The following is a 27,390-nucleotide window of genomic DNA, read 5'->3' as shown; positions in this document are numbered from 1 at the left end:
GTTTGATTGAAGTGATTCTTAAAGATCTCAGGGGTAAAAGTTTTATGGTCCCACAATTAATTTGATTATTAGTTAAGAAAATGCTTGGTTTTTGAGGATGTCGAGTTTGTGGGGGGAGATAAAGTTTTGAAAAATTGTCTTTAAGGAAGAATATTTGACTTTGTTCAAAAACATAATACGGTAAGACAATTTAAAAAAATCTCTCATTCAAGAAATATTCTGAAAGAACAAACTCTTACATCTCAATAACCTCGTCATTATGGAATTCTACTCGAGAGAGAAGAAGTGCAATCTAAGGTAATTTGATTGTATTTTTCCAAAAGAATAAGGTCAACATTGACATGATAAAAAAATGATTTTATCAATTTCTATCAAGTCATAAAAAATTCTAACTTTCGAAATGGATTGATGTCAATATAAAGAGATAAAATCTTTGAAAGACAATGACATTTGATATCTTGTCTCATTGCCTAAAGTGTGAAGTTCATTTGTTCTTAATGGATATTTAAAACCATGAGTACTCAAAAGGTAATGTGGAAAGATATAAGGCTCGCCTTGTCATTAATGAGATTTTACACAGTAAGAGGATACAATTATAAAGGGTTTTTCTCTTTGGTTTCTTTGAAAGACTCTTCAGGAATATATATTGACATAGTACTGAATTTTAATTAATAAATGATATTTTTACATTTCATCATGTGATCATCTCGTTTGTTTTGAGATGAATTTGGTCGATGATTGTATATATCATAAGGTCTAGGGCTGTTCATTCGGGCCGAACCGCCCGAACCGAAAATTCGGTTAAACCGAATTTTCGGTTCTCCGAAATGTCGAACCAAAAACCAAACCGAACTAAACAGTTCGGTTCGGTTTTTAACCGAAAGTATTTCGGTTTTTTGGTTCGGTTTTTCGGTTAACCTTTTTTTTTTTTTTTTTTTTTGCAATTTATGTATTTTTAGAAAATAACTAGTGACTCCTACAAGGTATTATCAGAAAGTAGCGGAATATTTGAAATAAAAGAAGAAATTATATTCGAACTTTAAAATTCAAATAAATTTTAATTTGTATTTCAAATAATTAAGTTTATTTCATTTTTTTAAAATATAATTTATAGTTAATTTACTATTGTATTAAATATTTATTAATTATTATTCCAATATTATCTAATTAAATAAATTTAAAAATATCCTTAGTCTCTCTTAGAAGTTAGTCGTCGAGAGGACAAATTAGAATTGCAAACACAATCTTTTCTTTCGTGCCAATTGCCAAACCACCAAATATCCCTGCTTACTAATGATTTTAATATATATAATATATTTATATTTATATACAAACGAGCTAAAAAAATTACATAAATTAAGAAATGTACACTGTCCAACTGATGCATGCACTACACACCTATATAATATATATTTGGCTAATTAACAGAATTGTAATTTATAAATGTTTTTAATTTGCATACATGTGAATCACAAGTCACAACTGTTATAATTTAGTATTTCTGAGCAAACCCAAAAGGCCAAAAACAAAAAGCAATTGACAAACTAATTAAGATAAATACAAATATAACCACAATCCACAAACTCTTACATTAACTTTTAACACAATAAATCCTCAACACAAGACCACAAATCATAATTCACAATACAAACAAGTCTTTAGTCTTTAACATCAATCCATTATAATAGTCTACAAGCCAATAACAAGTAACAACACATAAATCATAATTTATTAATGTTTGATAGCTCATCACTGCTCGGCTGCTCCAGTACTTATCATGCCTTCACCTACAACAAGAACAAACATATTTAGCATCAAAGTAATACGAAATTTTCAACAAGAACAAACAATATTTAGCATCAAACTAAAGATCAAAAAATAATGTAAAATAATAAAATTTAACTTACCTCTAACAAGTATGATTCATATGCCAATTATTCCAGATTCGGTGCCAATACTTTGAGAAAATTCTGCAAAATATGAATAAGAATGCGTGCACGTATACACACACATATATATATATACACACATTATGATATGAAGAGAACATTATAATAAAAACAATTAGTATAGACAGGCGGCAGCAAAAGTAAAATTAAATAATCATACCTCTTTCAATATTTTGAATGAAATCATAATCTTCTTCTGAACTTTTCATTGGATTGTGACGGAGCCAATCTTGGCAACAAATCAGAGATTGTGCCATTTTAGGGGTCAACGAAGCTCTGAAATCATCAATGATACGATCCCCTGTACTAAAGACAGACTCTGAAGCTACTGTAGATATAGGCATGGCCAACACATCGCGAGCCAATCTAGATAAAATGGGAAACCTGGGGCTATGAACTTTCCACCAACCGAGAACATCAAACTTTTGCTATTTCAGTCTTTTATATTTTTAAATTTTAGTTTTAGTCCATTTTTTTTTGTTTTTTTGGCAATTTTAGTCATTTTCCGACGTGGCGCTGACGTGGAACCAATTAAGTGCTGATGTGGAGCTAACGTGTACAGTGCCACGTAAGCATTTTTGAATAAAAAGGATCGAAATTTCCAAAAATCGAAACATACAGAACTAAAACTGAAATATGAAAACATAGAGGACCAAAATCGCAAAGTGACAAATATACATGACCAAATTTGCAGTTTTCCCAGGTAATATTGAACGCCGCCAATATTCTTCGAGATCTTCAAATACGTAGAATAATATATTTGTCGGAGGCTGATTAATTAATACGAAGAGATGCAGGGGCGGAGGGACATTGTCCTCAGGTGGGGGCCTGGCCCCACCCCCCACCCAATATATATGAATATATATATATATATATGTTAATTTTATTATATTTTTTTTCTTTCATCATAAAAGGTTCAAAATTTTCTAAATCAATCCCAAAAAAATAATAACGGTTTTTAGTTATTGTATGAATATTTCTTGTATTTAATATCTAAATTTTAATTAATATAATAATAGTTAATGCATCTTTAAAATTTTGAACTAATTCTACAAAACTAATTAGGAACATGATCTGCTGACTCCAAATTTTTTGTCTCTTTCCTCCTTTGATCTCACTTTTATGTGTGGATTTTCCATCTTTCTTTATTATCTTGAATTCTAATCCACTTTTAAATTTTAGTAAGACATGTTTGTTTTAAACAAAAAAACTTCATTGATATTAATTTTCTATTACTAGATAAAATGATCATTATGATACAAAGTAAAACTTGAAATTGAAAGATTTTTTTCTATTAAAATGTGTCATATTTAAATAAATAATATTCTTAATGACTATTGTTGATATATATTGAGAAGCTAGTTGCTCAAAAAAATTTAATAGATTTTTTCTAGAGATGCAAGAGAAACGTTCTAAATTCTAATTTATTTATTCGAAAAGTAACGATGTATTTCAGAATCTTCATTAACGATGGATATTGATTATTATTGATTAAACTATAACATTTTTTTATCTTTCCCAATATTGTTTGTGGCCCCCCTCAATATTTAATCCTGGCTCCGCCCCTGAAGAGATGTCACCATGTGGACCATACTCGAACTGGTTATATATCTAGCTATCTGATGAAATGGCACAGCATATTAATGCATGCATGTTATGTATACACAAAATTATTGTCGAATCGATCTAGCAAAAAAAGAATACAATATTAATTACCAGGAGGCACGTTATGAAGCGATCGATGGACACACCAGTGAAGCAAAATTCAGCTTTCACTTGGGGGCTGAAGTTGAGGGTGTTTCCGATCGAAAGCAGATATTTTAGTTACTCCCTCAAAATGCGCTTGGCGCAAAGAGCGTATGATGTTATTCACGACCAAACGAGGACAGTTGTTTGTCGGTCGGATTGGAAAGTTGTCTACATCCCACCACACCGATATTTAAGGGAGTGTTTGGTAGAGCTTCTACAAAGTATTTCTTAGGCAGTGTTTGGGGGAGTTTCTAGTAAACACTTCTCAGCTTTTTCTTAACAAAATTTCACAAAATTTCAAAATTTTATTAACGAAAAGTTGAGAAGTGCTTTCTAGAAGCTCTCCCAAACACTACCTTAGCTTCTAGCTGCATAGAAGTGTTTTTGAATGTTTGTGAATGTTAAATTCTGTTTTAGTTTCTACAAGTTTACCCAAAAGCAAGAAGCTAAAATTTGATGCCCACAGGGGCATAGGCGAGTTGGTAAGGCCAGAGGTAACGTGAGAAGAAATTTCCCAGCGTTGCGGGTTCGATCCTCGTGTGGAGCATATTCCCTGCTGAAATATTGTGGGGGGGTATGCTCTGGGGATTGAGCCATGTGCTCCCTCCTTCAGGTCCCTGCCGCTCGTGCACATCCCTCGATTGACCCTTCGCATGAGCCAATGGGCCTCTGACTCATGTGGAATGGGGTCCCCTTCGGAGTCAACCCTTTTTTCTAAAAGAAGCTAAAATTTGATGTTTTTTTTTGCTTCTGTTTTTTTGTTTAAGATATAAAATTACAAGTTGACATATATATCCTTAATAAACTTATTTTATTACATATGCTTTTATTATTTATTTTAAATTTTTTTTTAATTTTACATTATTATTACAAGTATTTTTTTAAAAAAATATATTTTTTAAAATTTACATTATTAATTATTACAAGCATTTTTTATAAAAATACTTTTTAAAATTTTACATTATTATTACAAAAATTTATTTATATATATATATATTGCATTTTCATAAATTTTTGTACATATATTGTATATTTATACAAATTTTTTCATTTTTTCATTTTTTTTATATTTTTATTTTTATTAATCTTATATATTTTTTCAAGTATTCATCTTATAAAAAATAAAATATTTTTGATACAAAATTCATAATGTAATAATAATAAATAAACTCATTTTTTATAGTGTAAGTATAAAAAATTAAATAATCAAATAATGGTATGATTGTCATTTAGTTAAAAATTAAGCTTGGAAGCAATTACTCTCCAAACACTAAACTTTAGCTTGTATTAGCTCTCAACTTCTATTTTCAAACACTCCCTACTTTAGCTTCTCACCAACTTCAAAATAATTTCTACTAGATAACTTTTAAATAAGTAAAAGCTCTCCAAAATACTCCCTAATTATGGCCAGGGACGGAGCCAGAAAAATCAAATAGGGGGGCGAGATGAAAAAACACATATATTTCAAGAGAAAGATAATTATAGGACAAAATATTACTTCAACACAATAAAAAATCGTCATACAAAAAATAAATAACTTAGATAAAAAAAAATAGAAACTTCAATGTACAATTGCCAAAATTTCGATGCCTAATCCATTGTCTGATCATCCATAACAATCAAACCTACAAACAATACAAAAAAATATTACTTTAATCTTATAATACAAATAATATAATAAAAACATATAGGAATTCCATATTTACTAACTTATTTATTATGTTTATCTATTTTGAGTTGTACTCGACGTTTTTTTTAACCTCAAAGTCATCAATAATTGAGTCAGTACCGAAAGTTTGAGAAATCTCCTTTTCAATATAAATTAGCAATGAACTAGTCAAAAAATCATCTTCCATCTTATTCCGTAATCGTGTCTTCACAATCTTCATAGATGAAAATGCACGTTCTGTGGTTGCAGTAGAAACTGGGAGAGTCAAAATAAGTCTAATCAATCGATCTATAATATAATAGTTCTCTTTCTTTTCCCTTTATGACAGTCATTGGCACTATTCTGAAAGCGTTGAAATATTCTTAAAATATTGGTTGCGCAGAATGTCAATTTCAAAAAGCTCCAACTGATACTTTATGTGCAACTTTTCTTGACTCGTAAAATCATCAGGATAGAACATTCCAACAAGTTTGCAAATGTCATTGATGTTGAATGACTTGTATCCATCTCTTGGATCCAAAGCTGAGCTGAGTCTCATGAGTAATTCTACTGTATTGTCATCAAATCGACAATCCATCTCTTGTAATACTAGCAGCATTGGGATGTCCTATCATATCATAACGGCTATTTAAGGCTTGTTTTCACTGAACCTTTCTTACTGATTATGTTTTTTCGTATGTCTACTAGTTCTGTTCTACTGATTCTGAAATGCTTAAAGGACAACCCTATATGAATCTGTTACGCTTCAGTTCTACTTGTTTGAGATATCTACTGTTTTATACCAGTATTCTACTGTTTTTAGACTAAGCGTATTTTTTTATCGTTTCTACGGTTGTCTGTTCTGTTTGATTTACTGCTACTCGTTCGCTCATTACCAAAATTAAAAACCTTAACAAATATATATCTGATCATTCGAAATATGATTTATATCACGGAATTGATGGCTTAATAAATGACTCTGGTTAGCAACTATATATGAATACATATCTAGTACATGAGACCATTTTAAAAAAGAAAAGAAAAGAAAATATTTCATTTTACAAAAGGAATTTATGTGGAATCATCGGACTTATAAATTGTCCATCTATTACAAATGTACAAAAACTCTTATTAGCCAGTTTAATTTGACGAGTCAATTTTGTAATGCGGGTATTTTTTTCGACCTGATCAATGAAAAAATATTTATTTTTATGTCAAAAACTCTTATTAGCCGGTTTGACAAGTTAATTTTTGTAATGTGAATATTTTCTTCGACCTTATCAATAAAAAATTATTTATCTTTTACGTCAAAAATATTATTTTTCATCGTAAATACAGATCGAAACAACTCGTCACATAAGAAACATACTCTTTTAAATGTCTACTTAATGGGCATTTTCATGTTCTAAAAAATGCAGTTAAAGTGAATATTCACTTTTTCTCTGTCAAAAACTCTTATTTAGCCGATTTGACGAGTCAATTTTGTAATGCAGATATTTTTTTTGATCTTATCAATGAAAAAATATTTATTTTTTATGCCAAAAATAATACTTTTCATCGTAAATACAAATCGAAAGAACTCATAACATAAAAAAATGTACTCTTTTAAATGTCTACTTAATGGGCATTTTCATGTTCTAAACAATGCAGTTAAAGTGAATATTCACTTTTCCTCCCACGATATGAATAAAAATGAATTACAACATCTAAAAAGGAAAATGATATATATATATATATATATATATATACTTTAGTAAAAGCTTACCGTTAAATATTAATTCTGAAATTAATTTGATTACAATGTAAAATTATCTAAAAATTAATTTAATTTTAAAAAAATAGTTCAACGAATTATTTAGAATATTAGATTAATTCATTAGTAATAAATATACATGCTAAAATAAAAAAAATAGTATACAATACTATATATATAGTGTGTATATATATATATATATATATATATATATATATATATATATATATAGTATACAATACTTTTAAAACAATTTTTTAATAAAACTATTTCTTTATTAATATTATCTTTTTGAAGTACAAATAATTCAGTTCGAATAAGCAATTAAATATATTGATTTACTTTTTACAAAATAAATTTTATTCGGACGACTAATTAAAAGCAACTTCAATCGTTCTCCAAAATGGCGGATGAGTGATTACCATAGCTCCAACCGTTCTCTGTTGTCATCCACCATTTCAAATGATGATATAGATTGATTTTGGAGGATGACAATAATTACGAAAATGTCATCCTCCAAAATCACTAATCGTGCCTTTAAAGCATTTATTTTTGGTCATTTTTTCAAATTTTTGTTTGTTATTTTCAGCCATTATATTAAATTTTAGTGAGTTATTTGGTCCAATTTTTATTGATTTGAGTGTTATCCTTTTTTTATTATTTATTTTAGTTGTAATATTTGGATCAAATCAAAGGTAAGTAATAAATAAGATCATTAAAAAACCATATATTATATATTTAGTTACGAAGACGTCAAATTCAGCCTCTGTATTTATTTTTATGTGTTGCATATTTAATGTTGTGTGTGGCTTGCAATTTGATGACAAAATAAATGTATTATTTTATAAAAAAAAATCAACCAAAATACATATTTAATTCAGTTTGGTTATATATTATGTTACATAATTATTTATTTATTTCATATATATTATGGTTGGTATTGAAAAAAATAGAGAATTTGATAAAAATTTAAAGAATATGAGTTTGATATGTTTTTTAAAATGGAAAATGTAGATCTTTATTTTAGAGGATGGATAATGAAAATATGAAGATTATTATTGGAAATGGGCTACATAGTGAATACCACATGCAAGTAAATTGTTCAATTGATAACAAAAATTGCCGAAAATTTGAAAGCGGTAATAAATGCGATTTTTAGAGTCCATACCACATGTAAGTAAATTGTAGAATTGATAAGGATTACTGAAAAGTCGAAAGTTGTAATAAATACGATTTTAAGAGTCCATAGCACATGTAAGTAAATGTACTATTGATAACAAAAATTACGTAAAAGTTTGTTGAAAGTTGTAATAATGAATGCGATTTGAAAAGTCCATCTCATTGGTTTTGCGTGCAGTATGGTTTCTCTGCAGTATCTTCGTACCATTATTTGGGTACCATACGAATGAGTGGAGAGGTCAAGTTCGAATTCAAATTTGTATTCTGTTTTCGTGACAAAAAATATAAAACATGCTAGAGGTACAATCAAAATATATCGTACAACGATATACAATAATTATATCATGATATTTTATTATTATTTTGTGAGATTTTGCATTCAATGTATCATGAAATTTGATAAATTAAATTTTTGTATTGAATTTTGTGTGGCATAAAAATTATTGTACAAATTTCATTGTACATGTAGCATTGCCCATAAAAATATGTGTTTGTATTGTTTGTTTCAGAAAATAATGTTTTTGCACTATATGAGCTCACATATCTTTTTACTGACAAAAATTGGACACAACATTGAAAATATAATACTAATGCATGATATTCGAGCGCTACCTGATTTAAATATGGTACAAAAAGATAACATTTTAAGAATAAAATTTGAATAATTTTATTAATATCCACTTGCAACAAATATTTGGGTACCCAAATATCATATATTAGTATCAAATCTAAAATCGTCGGTATTCAATTATATTATATCATATTTTCAATGTTTTGTACCGATTTTCATCGAAAAACAGATGTGTCGTTAATATCAATAATTACATGCATATTTGAGTACTCGAAAAACATGTATCAGTTAGTTAAAAAAATCATGTATAACAATATAAGTACTAGATTTGAAACAATTAATGTTAAAATATCATATATCAGTATTATGTTTTTAATTTTGTACTGACTTTTATTTGAAAAAAAACATATGAATTCAGGAGTACAAAAAAATTTCTTTATGAATCAGAGAGTAAAAACAGATATATTTTTTAACATAGACGACTGAATGTAAAATTAAATTTGGTTTCAAGAATTTAAAAGTAAATTTGCGCTTCGTTTATTGTATTTATGAGATCCTATGGATCTTTTAATACTACTGAAATGAAATATAGTAATATGCAAATTCAATATTTGAATATCCTTGTTGTGTGTAACATAAAAGTTTTTTTATTTAAAAAAAAATTTGTCATTGCATAATATTTTTTATCCGGTTCTAGTAGTGTTGGCATCCCTATCTCCAATATCTTGCAATTTTTTTTCTCCAACTTTTTTCTCAAATATCTTGGTAAATATCTATTACTATTTATTATATGAGAACACCATATCATGGTCTTTTGATATGATCCAAATAAAAAATAATAATTAAAACAACCAAAAATTAAAACATGGGAAGATGCACTAGCACTAAAACTGCCCACTAACATACCAACTACGTTGTACTCTAGTGCCTAAAACTAATTTCTCTAACATGGCACCAGTTAAATCCTCACAAACTCTCGGCCACTCATATTTCACAGCAGAAAGAAAATATGAGATACAATCATATTTTCTCCATCAACAAACCCATCAAGGTACATGCTTTTTGATCTTTTTTTTTCTTTTTTTCTTCTTCATCATGGAATTCATAATCTTTCTCCCACTTCCTCGGCTACGTACTTTGAACAAAAAATTTATTGTTCAGTTTTGAAGTTATCACAGATTACACACAATGCCGATATCAAAATAACCGATTCATTTAAGTATTTTCCTTACACATTACAGATATCTGTAGAAACCTAACTATATCTTCATTATTCGATGTAGAACACAACAATGCCCCGCACGAATGAAAGACGTCAAATGCATGCGTACAACACGTGAACGCCAGAGAAGACATACCATGACTCAAAAACGACGACAAGAATACCTTAATCTTCGTCGATCAAACTATCGGAGAAGACGAATGGATCGAGTCACGATCTCAAAGTGAGCAACAAACAAATGGTATGAAGCCAGCTTCAAAACATATATATTCTAAATATCTGCATCTTTATTATTGTCTCTGAATTGTCTGTCAACAAATCTGCTTCTAAATTTTTTGTCAAATTCGGCCAACACCATTCAGTGTACTTTGGTGATGTTGTCAACGATTGCTTTGTTGTTTGTGGTATTCGTTCATACACAGTATTTGTAAACATGAATATCATTCTCATCCTATATTGTTCGACATATCAAAGGTTTCAATGGAAACTATCTGATCATAATATACGACGGTTGATGAATGATGAACAATGAAATAACTATTTAGCTCGCCGTCGAAGAAACCTATTGAAGAAATCATCGCTGTCCTACCTCATCACCTCTAGATGCAATGGAGATTTCAAAGAGAGTAATTTTCCAGCACCACCAACCAACAACAATGACAGTAAGTTCCATAGTTATATTGTAACCACCACGAAATTCTGCATTGATATGAAATTTAATTTTAAAATTGTTCTATTTCTTCTAGGTGTTGATGCAAGTACCATAAGACATACGTGTCGTATCAAGTCAATATCTTATCAAAATTTAACATCAACTTTTGAAAACGAAAGCACCGATATTAAATAATCATGTGACAGAATATTGCTCCTTTATATTGTTGTCAATTTCCACTAATTACTTTAATTCGTGCATATCCTTCACTCAGTTTCAGATAATATTTGTTAATGTGAATTTACTTTGTTTTATTACTTTGATTGTTTCGTAGGTTCAGATTTAACAAAATTACATATTTAATTTTTTTACTCAATAAAATAATAATATATGATTACTATTGAATTCGACTAATATATAAAAATATAAAAACTAGGTAAATAAGTTACTCAAACTTACATTTTTTGAAAATTCTATGCACTTAATTTATTGGTTACTAGATATTTAATGTAATTGTTAAAACAGATATAACTAAAATTATTACATATTATTTAGTTAACAATATTTCATAATTACTAAAAAAATGAATTTCGTTCCAAAAATTTTAAAATAAATAACTCAACATTCCATCGTTGTTAAATAATATAAAATTAATAACATGGTAAATAAGTTTCTCAAAATTACTTTGTTCTAAAAAATTTAAAGACTTTATTTATTATTTATATTTAATTTAATGTTTCACAATGAATATAACTAAACTTATTATATAATCTGTAAATTTATATTTGATGAAATACGAAAAAAGATACAAAATATAAAACAACTAAAATATAGAAATATAATATATATCTTTGTTTATTATGGGATAATGCACTTAATGTTTTTCACACGCATTGTGTGTGCGCCTCCATTTAGTGTGGTTATGCTGATTATGTTCGTATTATTTATATTTTTTAATTTAATAGTGATTAATAATTAAACTTTTTCAAAAAATAATGAATTCAATTGAAAAATCCACAAGAAAGAATATCGTATCTATCAATAATTATGTCATTTCAATTGTGAATCAAGATACAATTATTATTTTATACTTTCAATCTCACCATAATTTTATATCATAGGCCACTTATTAAGCCACATGTTATTCTTAAAATTCTTGCACAAATATCGCACACGCATCGCGTTTGCCTCGGTTGCTGGTGTATATAATATATGGCCATCATATTCAAATGTCTATTATACATGACTCAAATTTAATAAATACATTTGCATCCGCACACAAATGGTGTGTGTTATTAAAATATAAATTTATTCTTGTTGTTATTGTTATATTTTTTTATTGCTAGTATATTTAAAAATGTGAAATATAATAAAGAGATAAATATTTTTTTTTAACCTTTGAAGGGCTTTTAGCTATTTCCTATTTAGCTTCACCAAGTCAATTAGACTTTGGTTAAATGTTGCACCCCTTTAATTATTTTGGACACCAAACATTATTTGACAAAACTATTTTTTTTATAAATATTAGAATTTCTTATTATTCTAAATAAATAAGCAAAAAATTTATTTGTACAAATATATATTAATATATTATTGTACGCAACTCACACATGTATATTATAAATTTATTTTTTGATGTAATTGATTTTTGTGTTGCTTTTTAACATCGTTTTCAAAATCGGATAGCGTTGACGGATTAGACCAGGAAACGATTACATGTCCGGTCTTGACCAATGTTAAAAAATTCTTTAGCGGCAAAAAGTCGTGTAGAAAATTAAATTTGTCGAACTTTAAATATAGCAAGTAGTAAATAATATTAAATATCAATAAAACAATTAGATATTTTTTGGGGCATTAAATTCTTAAAAAATAAATAGTTTATTAATTGATATTTTAATATATCTTGTGAGAAAATCAAAATTTTAATTCAAGATTGCATCTTGCACTAAATGAAAAGAAATACTGATATTTTTAATATTTGAAATCAAATATTGAACCAAATGGAAGAAAATACTAATATTTTAAGTATTTGAAATCAAATATTGTGATTAATGAAAGATAATCACAGAATGAATCACGAGGAGACAATCAAATTGCGACACCTCGTCCAATAGAAATGGTAGGAATCTGCATCCTTCACCTATAAATAGAGATCAGATGACCAAGAAAATACACACAACACAAAAACAAAGAAGTTGAGGAATAGAAGAATTCAAGACATTTCTCTCAAACCAAGGTCAATAAATTCCGGAAACTCAACTAAGTTCAAGACGCAATTCAAGGCGTTCTTCTTCAAATTAATCAAATTCGAGAAGATCACGGTGTGATTCAAGGGATTAATTGCGTTCTTCTTCAAATATATTTAAATTCATTCAAATTCAAAAGGATAGTGTTCTTCATCAAGTTCAAAAAGATCATGTTCTTCATCAAGTTCGAAAAGATCGTGTTCTTCATCAAATAAATCAAATTCAAGAAAAAAAAAATTCTTCATCAAATTCAAAATCAACAAATTTCAAGGCTTGATTCAAGGAGTTCATCTCATTCTTCACAAATTTTGAAGGTTAATTTGATAACAAGTTTAACATATCGAATTAATGTTATTAATATATCAAATCATCTTTCACGGAGATCAAATACTCAAGAAATTCAAATCCATAAAGAAATTATTATTGAAGAAAAGAATAAAAAGGTTTATCTAGAGAATTCATTCATCAATCTTTATTTAATTTTTCAAATTCACTTGTATCTATTTTTTGGACCGACTTCGAATCGCCCGGTTCACCCACTTTTTATTTTTTTTAGAATTTGATTATTTATCATATGCCTTCAAGAAAATAACTATTTCTTATATTTACAAATTTAAAATTTATTATTATTATTATTATTATTATTATTATTATTATTATTATTATTATTATTATTATTATTATTATTATTATTATTATTATTATTATTATATATTTGGATTTTGAACATTATTAAAAATATTTTTAAAAATAAGTAAGTTACTGAACTAAAACTAATTTTGAAAAATTATACAACTAAAACAAAAAAAAAAACCAACTTAATAACTAAAATTGCAATTTTCCCTTACGGAGTTTTGTTTGTCTCCATAAATATTTTTTTAAAAAAAAGTACATAAAATTATTCATCCTAAGATATTAAACCCAATAACATAAACTCCTCACGACATCCTACGACTAATTTTTTTAAATAAATCTCTAACTAAACCCGACTCGTAAAAAATGATTTATTTTTATTATAAATATGGATTAGACTGACTCGTTTCATCCTCGGAACCGTCTCACGAAAGTGAAGAGACTCGACACTCCAAATAAATATGTGAGCTATTTATCATAACTCATTCCACAAACACAAAAATTCATATGAAACAATTTCACGGGTCAATGTGATACGGGATCTTCAAACCAACCTATTAAAAAAATTTCAATTTTATGTCAAACATATAACTTTATATTATAAATATAGACCAGATCGACATATCTCATAAATAAATTACTGTCGCACAAAAAAATTATTTTTTCATAAATATAACTTGAAACAAAAACTAGTCAATATTTCTTAGAGTTGATCATCATATTGATATGAATTCTATATTATACTATTATATACTATATAATAATGTATGAACAGCCGATGTGGTCTTAGTCATTGGGCTAAGATTGAAGTCCTGAAACGCTTTGGTCTCAGGTTTGATTCCCGCTGACTGCAGATAGTTTTTCGAATTCGTTTAGGTAGATTTAGCAGTTTTCTTTGTAAGTCTTCTGTTCGAGAACGTCTCGAGTTCACAATCAAGTTCTGTCTGTTGTGCGAACAACTATTTTATATTATTATAATTTGGATAAAAAATGTATTGCATATATATATATATGTGTGTGTGTGTGTGTGTACCTTTTAGAATAGCCTTATTTGTCAAATTAATGGATGAACAAATTAAAATGCTCCTTACTACTTCTACTACCATCTTTCAATTTTATCTATTTTATTTAAAAATATAAAAAAGTTATTATTTTTAGATGTAACATAAATTATTTATGCAAAGGAATTTTCGTCTAGTATAATTATATTCCATTCCCATATAATTTCATTACGGATTTGGATTTGGCTTTCATTTTGGCTTCTTTATCTCATTTATTAGCTTTCTACTTTTATACTATACTAGATATCTAGACTTATTCATTACAAAATATTGGACATAATGAAACTCAATATAGGGTACTGGTTCGATATTACAATAGTTGTTGTATGACAGCAAATGGTCAGGCGTGCATTTCAGTGGATATCAGCTTGTTTGATATTATATTGACAAGATGATTATTTTGCATCCCACTGTCCTTACAAGCAGATGTTGGGACAATTAACTAGGGAAAATCAATGCAAAGAAAATATAATGAGTTAAAATTGGTTTATCTTTTGTTGATATAAGTTATAACAAGTTGTGTCACCGGAAACACTTCATTAAAGATATTGTTTGATCCCAGGGAAAATGTGTCACTGTAAACTAAACCATGTCCAAGAAGTACTAGTACCAGTTGTCATTTTTTTTCCCTACAAACTTTGCTCACTAATCACTATCTCACCCTTGCTTGATCTTGTTACTCCATCTTTTCAAAAACTTTCATCTTCGAGTCCATCACTTTCAATCATCTCTTTGGCTTCTCCAATATCAAATGTTTTCTCCTCGAAAGGTACCAAAGTTTTTTCGTTCTTCTTTTTCTTGAGCAAATCAAGAACCCCCTCAAGTGCAATATCAACATCTTCGCTTCTCATCAAGTGTTCTGCAATTTCAGCCGGGGTGATATCTACTTCCCGGATGCAGCTTCTAATCTCTTGACATGACGCCTTGTTTCGATCTTCGATTCCCAAGTAGTTGGAAGCCAAAATATCAAATCCTTCGGGTGTACAATACCCCATATGAATGTGAGAATCCATTCGACCTGGGCGCAACAGAGCAGGATCCAGCTTCTCCTTATGATTCGTAGTGAATATAACAATTCTTTCATCCCCACAAGTTGACCACAATCCGTCTATGAAGTTCAATAATCCAGATAAAGTCAACTGTTTCATCAAACAACGTCCCAATGTTAACCAGAAATCCATCGAATTAAGCATATATAATGTGTAAGATTTTTCTACCTAGCAACTAACCTTTGTTTTAGATGACTCATCGCCCTTGGGCTTGGCATCCCTGTTAACCATTCCCAAACCGCAATCAATATCCTCGATTACGATAATGGACCTGTTTGTTGTGGACAGCAAGATTCTCCTCAATTCGGAATTTGAACGCAGACTGGAGAGGTCCATATCATACACATCGAACTTGAGATAGTTGGCCATGGCGGCGACCAAGCTCGATTTTCCTGTCCCAGGAGGGCCATAGAGGAGATAGCCTCTCTTCCAGGCCTTGCCTACTTTCTTGTAATAATCTCTTCTCCGCACAAACCTGTCTAAATCTTCGATGATGGAACTTTTCAAACACGGGTCCATGGCCAAAATATCGAAGGTGGCTGGATGATCCAAATTGATGCAGCCCCAATGCCAACCTCTATGGCCGCCACCGTCGTCATCGTCGTCGTCGGTATCAAAGGGACAATCCCTGGTGTACAACTTCACCGCCCTCTCTTTATCTTTGATTTCTTTCGCCTTAGCCATAACGTGAGGCAAGTACTCTTTGAGCACATTGTCTTTACGGGACTTGTCGAATGTTAACTCGAAAAATCTCTTCTCTGAATGGCGACGGCTCTTTTGATTATCGGGTTCGATGAGAACAAACTGCCACTTGAGTTTAAATCCATTGAAATGATCCACCACTTGCTCATCCTTGTCCATACTCACACTGATGCTCTTCTGTTTGGAACTTTTGTTGACTTTGAATCTTTCCGAGTCGGGATTGTCTATCGTGCGGAGATAAACCTCTGCGGCGGCGTAGATTTGGTTGCGAGTGATGCCACATTTTTCGTCCACCACCATTGTTATGGTCTCGGGGGGAAGTGGGTTTTTGAAGAATCTTGCCAAGTAAAGTTGGAAGAAACGGGAGAGTGCGGAAAAGACTGCTGCTTTTATGGGCTCGGGAATCAAATCATAGGCGACTGATCGAAATAGCATCATGGATGCTGCGACTGATGCGTAGGCGGAGAAGATATTGGTAGCCATTGATTGCATTTCCGCTGCAGAATACATTTTCATTTCTTTGGTATTTAATGTGATGTTTTGGGTATAATGTGTTTGTTTAAATACTGGAGAGGAGAGAAGATGGGCAAAGGGTTATTATCGTGTGTAGCGCTGGTGTTCCGGTCTGTTTGAAGTGGAGAATGTTGAATGGTTGAGGTGATCGGGTGTAAAGTTTATTGGGTGTAGGAGATTTGGGCTCTTTTGTCTGACTGTAAAGTTATGGTCACGGATAAGTTGTGGGGACTGGCAGATTATTTCATGCACATGAAAATTTGATGCAACATAAGAGATTGTTTGCGAACACTCTTTCTCAATAAATTTGTAAATAAAAAAATTATAATTATTTATTTTTAATGATTGCAGATGGTATTTAAAGAAAATTGTCTCTTAATTATGTAGATTGGATGGTGAATATTTATCACTTAATATGGGCTTTGTTAACTGAAAACGAGATCGAACTTTACGTGCATGACTAATTGTTCATCCTTTGACGCATCATTACATTAATACCGACATTCTCCTTGATTTATGTTTTCTCGTAGTGTCGTTGCATTTATCGTGAGATTCAGAATAATAAATATTTATTCGATGACAATATAATATTTTAGTTACCAACTAATCAAAATGGAGTTTCAAACAAAATCACCTCTTATACACCGAGTCAAATCATGCATGGATCTATACTGTTGAGTTATGTTAAATGATTGTACACATTTACATAAAACAAAAAAAAAGATAATATTTTTAGTCTAAAAAGTACAGCTTTACCCTATCGACCTTTTTTTTATTAAACTAACTATATGATTTGACTATATTTAATAACACTTTTTATATTTATTTTTCTCTCATGCAATTTCACATTTCAGTTCTTTTGGTTTTTAGATTTTCCTAGAATAAACTTAATTTATTTTTACTTTTTCATTTTTAAAAATTGAAATTAACATTATTGATTAATTTAGGATTTTTATTTGTTTATTGATGACATTTGTTGATTGTTATTGTCATCACATTCCATGTGTTTTGGGTCATTGTGTCACTATGACTAGTTAGATGATATCTGTGTAAGCAATGTTTTTAAAATTGGAATGAACCGACTGGTTCGACCGAGAATCAATTATTGGTTCGGTCCGATCAAGAATACTCTTAAAAACCATTTTAATGGTTGAATCACTTAGAACCGATCAAAATCGATCAAACAGGTAAAAAAACCGACCCCAAGAACTAGACAAGGATTGGTTCAACCGATATTTTGATTTTTTTTCAAAAAATTTGTTTTTTTTAAATTTTAAAATATTAATTTAAAATTTTATTATATATACATGATTATTTGAAATTTATACATAATTAAAAATATTATTTTAGCATTATAAGAGTTTTGTAATTACTTAATTTATTTTTAAATATATATAACTATAATTAATATTTTAAATATAATTATATCATTTTTTATTTTTCAAACTAGGATAAATATATATTTTTTTCTATTTATATATACTTTTTATATTTTTAAATTTTGAAATATATTATTAATTATATTATATAAACGGTTTTTCGTTCAGACAGTTCGATTAAAACATTTCAACCGATGGGACAGTATTTTCAAAATAGATCGGATCGATTACGGTTACAATTTTGAAATATTCCCAAAAATTAAGTCTAAAGTTATAATGAATGTGATTTTAAGGGTCCATATCTTTACATATATGTATAATAAATATTATAATATTAATATGACAAATCATAAGTTTTAGATCTTTTATTAAATAATATTATTAACATAAGTTGAATTAAACCTAGGATGAAATCTATAATTGATAACAGAAATTAAGGAAAAAGGCTTTTTTAAAAAAATAAAAATAAAAAAAATCTGAACGGAAAAAGTTGGCAGTTTCTATAATGTAGTCCATTCGATTGGTTTTGCGTGCAGTATGGTTCCTTGCAGACCGCCCTCACCCCCAAACTTGTGTTTGGTACGAATGAGTCAGAAATTCTCATCATGACATTTTTAAGGTGAAATTTCGTTAAAATCCTCCATCCCAAACTCAAATTTGTGCTCGGTATCCTTAGAATTTAGAAAAATATGTATGCCCTCCCAAATTAACAAAAATGTTTTTTTTTTTGTATTTTTTTAGTATTTTCGTGTGTTTTCATATGTAAAATGAGTATAAAATATTGAAAATATAATTAATATTCTAACACTAACTCGTTTAGATTTTGTATAATTAAAGATGAGATTTTGAGTATAAAATTTAAACAATTTTATTAATATCAACAATTACAACACATGTTTGGGTATTCAAAAATCATATATTAGTATCAAATCTAAAATTATTAATATTAAAATATCACATATTAACATAATATTTGTTATGTAGCGATTTTCATCGAAAAACATGTGTATCAATAATGTCGATACTTGCATATATATTTAAACATTAAACAATCATGTATAAGTATCATATTTGAAACAGCTGATACTCATACATCGCATATTATTACTATATTTTTTTAATTTTTTAACTGACTTTCATATAAGAAAAAACATGTGAGTCTAGGGATATAAAAAATTTTCTTAATGAATCGAAAATGCAAACATATATTTTCCTAATAGACACCGAATGTAAAGTTAAGTTTGCTTTCAGATATTTAAAGTATATTTACCTTTCTTGTTGGGCTAAGTGTATGGACGTAAATGAATCGAACGGTTCGTGAGCTATTCGAAGTTCGGTTCGGTAGAAATCTCGCTCGAGCTAGTTTGGTAAGCTTATCGAATCGAGCTTGAGCTTGATTTTGAGCTTGATAATTTTCACGAGTCGAACTTGAGCTTAAGGATGTTCGGCTCGTGAGCTCGCGAACATGTTTGTTAATAGGCTCGGGAGCCTGAGCTCGGGCTCGGCTCGTTTAGGAGGCTCGCTAGTACGGGCGCGAGCTCGGCTCGTTTAGGAGGCTCACGAGCTCGGGCTTGGCTCATTTAGGAGGCTTTTAATTTATGTAGTTTTATCTAGTTTGAGTTTGAGTGGATAAATAAAAAATATTAATATTAATGTATATGACATGATTAGAACATAATACTTTATTAAAATAAAAATGGATTTACAATACATACGATGTAGCCACAATTTATTTTTTTATTTTAACTTTAAAATCATTGTATTAAAACTCTCTTAAAAAACAATAAATAAAATACTTATATGTGCAGTATTATTAATGAATGACAATTCAATCAATACATTTTTAAAGAACTGAAATAACAATTTATTTAAAATGTCTTACGATAATTAGAACTATATATGATAGATGAATGATATTAAAAAAAATTAGTTAAAAATAGTAATGAAATTATCTAAATTAAATTCGTTGAGTTAAGATTTATTAACTCAATATATGTATATATGCACAATATTTTAATAAAGTTATATAATATAATTAAATAAAATAATTCATATACGAGCAGATCGTCTCACGAGTAATTCTTATATCTCCTTATAAAAAAATAATAGTGCGGTGGTTTAAAAATATATTTTTTGAAATCTAAAAAAATTCATATTATAATAATTAAGTCACGCAATAAATTTTTATATACTTGTGAAATAAGCATTGAAAGTATTGATTTTCTTCAAGAGTAAGTGCTCGAACCTTGGGTTTAGCATTTTTAGTTTGGAGGCTCGGATTTCATTTGAAAGATATAAAGTATAACAAAGCTTAAATTTTGAGTTTATTAATTATTTGATCGTGTAATGAAATTTTTGGAATGATGATCAATACAATTATGTATTATACAGCAGATGATAGTGCACATTGAACTTGTACAGATTGAAAGCATTAGAAGAATTGTGGTTGAAATTTGCAACTAGAACTTGATCTATAATAAATTTGGAAATTTCAAAATATATCATGACTTGAGCAGTTAGTAATGATGTTATAAATTCATAAAGATCGAAAACTTTGATAAATGAAATTGGTGGATTTTTCGAATTCGGTTGTGTTGAAGGTTGAAGTTTTAGATCATGGTAAGCTTATAAATAAAGTTATAGTCAATTTGATCTAAAAATTATAATCGAAAAAAATCAAACTCGGGCTTGGTTGTATGTTTGACGAGCCAAAAAATAAGCCTACTTAACGATCCTGAAAGCGAGCTCGCTAACGAGCGTTACTTAACGGGCCAAAAAACAAGCCTACTTAACGATCCTGAAAGCGAGCTCGCTAAGGAGCGTTACTTAACGAGCCAATAAATGAGCTCACTAACAAGCCTAAAAACGAGCTTCCTTAACTCTCACCAATGAGCCTTGCTTGACGAGCACGGATACAAGCTCACTAACGAGCTCTCTACCGAGCCTGGAAACGATCCGAACTCGATATAAGCTCGGTTAATATGATAAACGAGCCGAGTCCGATCTTTTATATATACTAAACGAGCCAAGCCCAAACATTATGATAAAAGCTCGGATCGAGCTCGAGCCCTTAATTCTATCAAACGATCCGAGCCCGACACTGTTCGGCTCGTCTCATTACATCCCTACTTAAGCGCAAGGATGAGAACAATACTAAGATGAATGATTTCCTATGAAGCTCTAGTGCGTCAAGCAGTCAAGATGCTAATGTTGTCCTGCTTGATCTTGTTAGCCAGGTGGGCCGTAGAATAAGGATATCAATTTTTAACGAATAATATTGTCTCTGTTGGGGACAATGCAGACAATAGTGTCACGAAAGGGATATGAGATAGCACCGGTAGTAAACACTCCCCCCTCCCTAGATTCATGAGCTAAACAACCCGACTAATTTGTGTTGCCACAAGTAGAAGTGTAAATGAATCGAGCCTGTTTATGAGCTTTTCGAGTCATATCGATAAATATTTTATTCGTATTCGAACTTATCAAACTCGAGCAGAATTTGAACAAGTTAGAACTTTTTTCGAGCCGGGCTTGAGCCAAAATTATTTTTTTGACCAAATATTATTTTGCCTAAACTGACATTTTTTTTAAAAATAATAAAATTTATTATTTTTTTCTAAATAATACTCTAACTTGTTTAACATAATTTGTTTTATAGGGTCAGACAAGCTTATATCTCTCATAAAATAATATATTTATTTCCCTAATTCACAATTGAATTTACAATTACGCTATCTCCCATTTGTAGGAACCATTTTTGAGTAAACAAATTGTTTCCATTGTTTCTTCTTAATTAGAAGATTTGAAGGGCAAGGCTTTTTTTGGCAAGCAATGGACAGGGGCGGCCCTGGCCCAGGGCAGCCAGGGCACGCGCCCAGGGCCCCACCCTTGTGTGGGGCTTTCAAAATTTTTTTTTTAAAAAAAATTATTATATATATTTATTTATATATAAATTTATATATTATGTTCTCACACAAAATTCATTCACATAAAAGAAAGGTTTGAGTTTTTAATTTTGAGAGTTTCGATAATACTTTGTTCTTTTGTTAGTTTGTGATTGCGTGCGATTATATGAATTGACTATCAATAGTTTAAGAATTCAGAAAATAGAGAAATAAAAAATTTACGAAAATACACAAACGCATTCAACAAAACGATCCAAGACATGAATTAGAAGACTCTTGTTCAAATTTATTTTATTTTCGAATTTTGATATATTATATTGTTTAATCTTATTTTGATTTAATGTTTTTATTCACATTATTTTGGTTTAAGGTAAGATGTTAATATTTTTTGTAATTTCACATAGATTCTGAAAATTCGAGGATTGCAGGTCTGAAAATGAATATTTTTTCTATGATCATGGTTGCGTATTAAATTTTATTGACTATTCATGTGACTGTATTATCAGTTGAGAAAAGTTTTTTCAAGTTAAAATTATTGAAATTTTATTTGAGAACCACAATGAGTCAGGAAAAACCGAATGATTTGATGATCCTCTGCATAAAAAAAAAAAAAAACATATTGGAAGATATATCTTATGACGACATAATTGATGATTTTGTTTCAAAAAACATAAGAAGAAGCAATTTTAAATAATATTTTTTGGGGGACTTGGAGATAAATCCCCAATCAAAATCTCAACTTAATGGTCAGTCCCTGTGTCTTGAATTTATATTCTGCAGTCCCCAATACCACAAAATCTTTGTTTTCACTCCATATTCCACATTTTATATCATTTTCCCTTTAAGTTTTATTTTATTTACCTTCTTAATATTATTTTCTCTTTATCCACATCAATTTTCTTCCCCTTCCCCAATTACCATTCTCACGTAAATCCCTAGCCACCCATCTCCACCCATTTGCATCTCTTCTCTCCCTCTCCAATTCCTATCTTCCATCGAGATAGTTAAATCTCTCCCTGCCGATTTATATCTCTTCTCCTCAACGTCGAGGCCACGCAAAATCCAGGGGCCATAGGAACCCATCGACTTGCGACGCCTGTGGATGACGATTTGGAAATGGGTGAAGATGATCTGAAGCAAAACAAGCGAGAAAGTGAGTTTAATTCTTCTTATTTGTTTTTTTTTTTTCAATTTGGAGTTTCTTCTTATTTGTTTTTTTCAATTTGGTAAATTTTTCATATGATTTGTCCTGGAATGTTTTAATTTTCTCAAATTCTTAGAAATAAATTTTTAAAACCAATCGTGTATCTAGTTCTGAAAATTATTTGTAACCTTCACAGCTCAAACCATATTGCTCAAACCATATTTAGTCAATAATTTGTTTGGAGAAAAAGGTGTATATTTGGGTGATTATGATGCTCACAAAAGGAGTGCAATCTTTTTTGCATCAACACTTTAATTCAAGATGATTAGCGTAAGAATTAACTAGGCTTGTCAAAATTCATATGGATATAGGGTTGTCAAAATGGATAGAATACTAAAATAAAAGAAGTTAAAATAGACAAAATACTAAAACAAGATATTATCGCACACAACTCAATTTTTTTTTTTATTTATGAAAGATAGTATGTACAGAAAACGAATGCATTAATTCAAAAAAAAATGTATAAGGTGGTTAAGTATTAATTTGTTATTAATATATTTGTTGACTTATTATGGAACGTGCTTTTATTTATACATCTTGCATTCTTTTGTGATATTATTTTGCATTTGGTTATGATGTTGAATTTGAACTTTGGTGATGTTGAATTTGAACTTTGGTAAATGATTATCACTGTTGATTTTAGAATTTTCATGAAAATTAATTATTTTGTGTGATGGTTTAGTACTTGGATTGACTACTCGGAGACTTGTCGCTTGAACAATGTTTCGATAAATTTATTCAAAAGTTTCTGAATTGCACTATTTAACTAAAGAAAATTTTAAATTTTTTGGTTGTAGTTATATTGTTTTTTTTATTTCATGCAGAAATGTTGATGAAAATGAGGATCATATGATGAAAAGAAAAGATGCAATTTCTCGATGTTCTTCTACTTATTTTATAAATTAGCGAACAAGCTTGAACCAAAACTCGATGACCAGCAACAAGCAAGGTGCAGATTTGGATGATGGAGTCATTTTCTCGTAGGCAAAATTTTTATTTGGATATATGAGAATTAAGTTTGGTTACAACATGGAGAGAACTTGAACCGGGTTTTCTATCGACAACAAGATGCATGCTTGGATTGTTGTGTTTAAACATGTGTTTGGGTGAGTGTCATGCTCTTGTTTAGTTATGTGTGAGATTTTTTTATTATGTGATGTGTGTAAACGGGATTTATATTATTTTATATATTATAATCCTCTTTTTCATATTTTGGGATCATTTTAAGTGCAAAGGCAATAACGACTAAAATATCGAAACAAAATAGCTTATTTCGAGCACAAAAAAACCCAAGTCCAGTACAATGGGCATGCAATTGGGTACATAATGGAGAAATTTAAGCATATACTGAGCGAACCATTGTGTATGGAAGATGTACCATATTTAACAACACATAATACCGCAAATAGTCTCTATTACACCTCATTTTCCATATATTGTACCACTGTGAAATATAATCAGTACTGCGTTTCTGACCGCGCATCAACACCATCATGGTAAAAATGTATGGAAGATGTACCAAATTTTACAAACCATCGTACCGCAAATAGTCTCTATTATACTTCAATTGTCATCTATTGTACTACTGGTCAATATAACGGGTACTGCTTTTCTGACCACGCACCAACAACACCATGGTAAACATGTATGAACGATGTACCACATTTAACAAAACATAATACCGCAAATAACCTCTTTTATACCTCATTTGCCATATATTGTACTGCTGAGAAATATAATCGGTATTGCATTTCTGACCGCGCACCAACACCACCTTGGTAAACATGTATGGAAGATGTACCAAATTTAACATAACATACCGCAAATAGTCTCTATTATACCTCATTAGCCATATATTGTACTACTGGGAAATATAACCGGTACTGCATTTCTGACCGCACACCGACACCACCTTTGTAAACATGTATGGAAGATGTACCAAATTTAACATAACATCATACCGCAAATAGTCTCTATTATAACTCATTTGTCATATATTATACTACTGGGAAATATAATCGGTACTGCATTTCTGACCGCGCACCAACACTACCTTGGTAAACATGTATGGAAGATGTATCAAATTTAACATAACATCATACCGCAAATAGTCTCTATTATACCTCATTTTCCATATATTGTACTACTGGTCAATATAACCGGTACTGCATTTTTGACCGTGCACCAACACCACCTTGGTAAACATGTATGGAAGATGTATCAAATTTAACATAACATCATACCACAAATAGTCTCTATTATACCTCATTTGTCATCTATTGTACTACTAGTCAATATAACCAGTGTTACGTTTCTGGCCGCGAACCAACACGACCATGGTAAACATGTATAGAAGATGTACCAAATTTAACATAAACTCATACTGCAAATAGTCTCTATTATACTTCCTTTTTTATTTACCGTACTACTGATCAATATAACTAGTACCACGTTTCTTACCACGAACCAACACCACTATGGTAAAAATATATGGAAGATGTACCGAATTTAACAATACATAATACCTCAAATAGCCTTTATTATACCTCATTTTCCATATATTGTACTACCGGACAATATAACCAGTACTGCATTTTTGACCACGCACCAACACCACCATGGTAAACATGTATGAAAGATGTACCAAATTTAACAATACTTAATACCACAAATAGCCTCTATTATACCACATTTTTCATATATTATACTACTGATCTCTAAAACCGGTACTGCGTTTCTGACCGCGCACCAACACCACCATGGTAAACATGTATGAAAGATGTACCAAATGTAACAAATCATCATACGGCAAATAGTCTCCATTATACTTCAGTTTCGATCTATTGTACTACTGGTCAATATAACCAGTACTACGTCTGACCACACACCAACATTACCATTGATGTAACAAAATTAGGTCATTATCCGCATACATAAGGTTGTTTTAACCACAGATGTTATAAACATATACAATGGATACATATACATGTATTTGTTAATCACTATACATGCTACCAAATTAGACATTAGAATGCATAAACATGTGATAATCATTATTGATGCTACAAAATTAGACATTTGATGTTTAAACGTATGTTATGTATGCATCCAATGTCCTAATTTTGTAACTTCAATGATGATTAACACATTTTTACACATTAAATGTCTAATTTTTTAGAATAAATTTATGCATTATAATGTCTAATTTGGTAGCATATATGATGATTAACAAACACATGTATATGTATCTATTATATATGTTTGTAACATCTATGGTTAAAACAACCTTATGTATGCATCCGATGTCCTAATTTTGTAACATCTATGGTTATTAACATGTGTTTACACATCAAATGTCTAATTTTGTAGAATAAATACTGATTATCACATGTTTATGCAATCTAATGTCTAATTTGGTAGCATATATGGTGATTAACAAACACATGTATACGTATTCATTGTATATGTTTGTAACATCTATAGTAAAAAACAAACTTATGTATGCATCCATTGTACTAATTTTGTAACATCAATGGTGGCGTTGGTGCGTAGTCATAAAGGCAATACCAGGTATATTGATAAGTAGTACAATGGATGGAATATGTGGTATAATAGATTCTATTTGCGGTATGTTATCCTATTAAATTTGGTACATCTTCCATACATGTTTACCATGGTGTTGTTGGTGCGTGATCAGAAACGCGATACCGGTTATATTTTCCAGTAGTATAATAGATGAAACATGTGGTATAATAAATACTATTTGCGGTATGATGTGTTGTTAAATTTGGTACAACTTTCATACATGTTTACCATGGTGGTGTTGGTGCATGTCATAAAAACATTACCGGTTTTATTGATCCGTAGTACAATAGATGGAAAACAAAGTATAATAAACACTATTTGCGGTATGATGTTTTGTTAAACTTGATACATCTTCCATACATGTTTACCATGGTAGTGTTGGTGCGTGTT

General features: G+C 29.8%; 1 protein-coding gene across 1 annotated transcript; it reads right to left on the bottom strand.

Moving 5' to 3' along the window:
• Positions 1 to 15,195: 15,195 nt before the first annotated feature.
• Positions 15,196 to 16,973, bottom strand: LOC140864171 (AAA-ATPase At2g18193-like). The gene is made up of 2 exons (XM_073268139.1): positions 15,893 to 16,973; positions 15,196 to 15,802 (listed from the first exon to the last, which is right to left on the bottom strand). The coding sequence occupies exons 1-2, from the start codon at positions 16,928 to 16,930 to the stop codon at positions 15,353 to 15,355; spliced, it is 1,488 nt and encodes a 495-aa protein (XP_073124240.1). The 5' UTR covers positions 16,931 to 16,973; the 3' UTR covers positions 15,196 to 15,352.
• Positions 16,974 to 27,390: the final 10,417 nt, after the last annotated feature.

The sequence above is a fragment of the Henckelia pumila genome, chromosome 4 (genome assembly GCF_033568475.1).
Source record: "Henckelia pumila isolate YLH828 chromosome 4, ASM3356847v2, whole genome shotgun sequence".
Lineage (NCBI taxonomy): Eukaryota > Viridiplantae > Streptophyta > Magnoliopsida > Lamiales > Gesneriaceae > Henckelia > Henckelia pumila.
The sequence above is the reverse complement of the archived record's forward strand: the minus strand, read 5'-3'. Positions and strand labels throughout refer to the sequence as shown.

Bases quoted from the DNA above. Each gene is read 5' to 3' on its own strand.
- LOC140864171 (XM_073268139.1), bottom strand. From the start codon at position 16,930: ATGAAAATGTATTCTGCAGCGGAAATGCAATCAATGGCTACCAATATC. The intron at 15,803-15,892 runs GTTAGTTGCTAG...TTGATGAAACAG, and splicing joins ATGAGTCATCTAAAACAAAG to TTGACTTTATCTGGATTATT.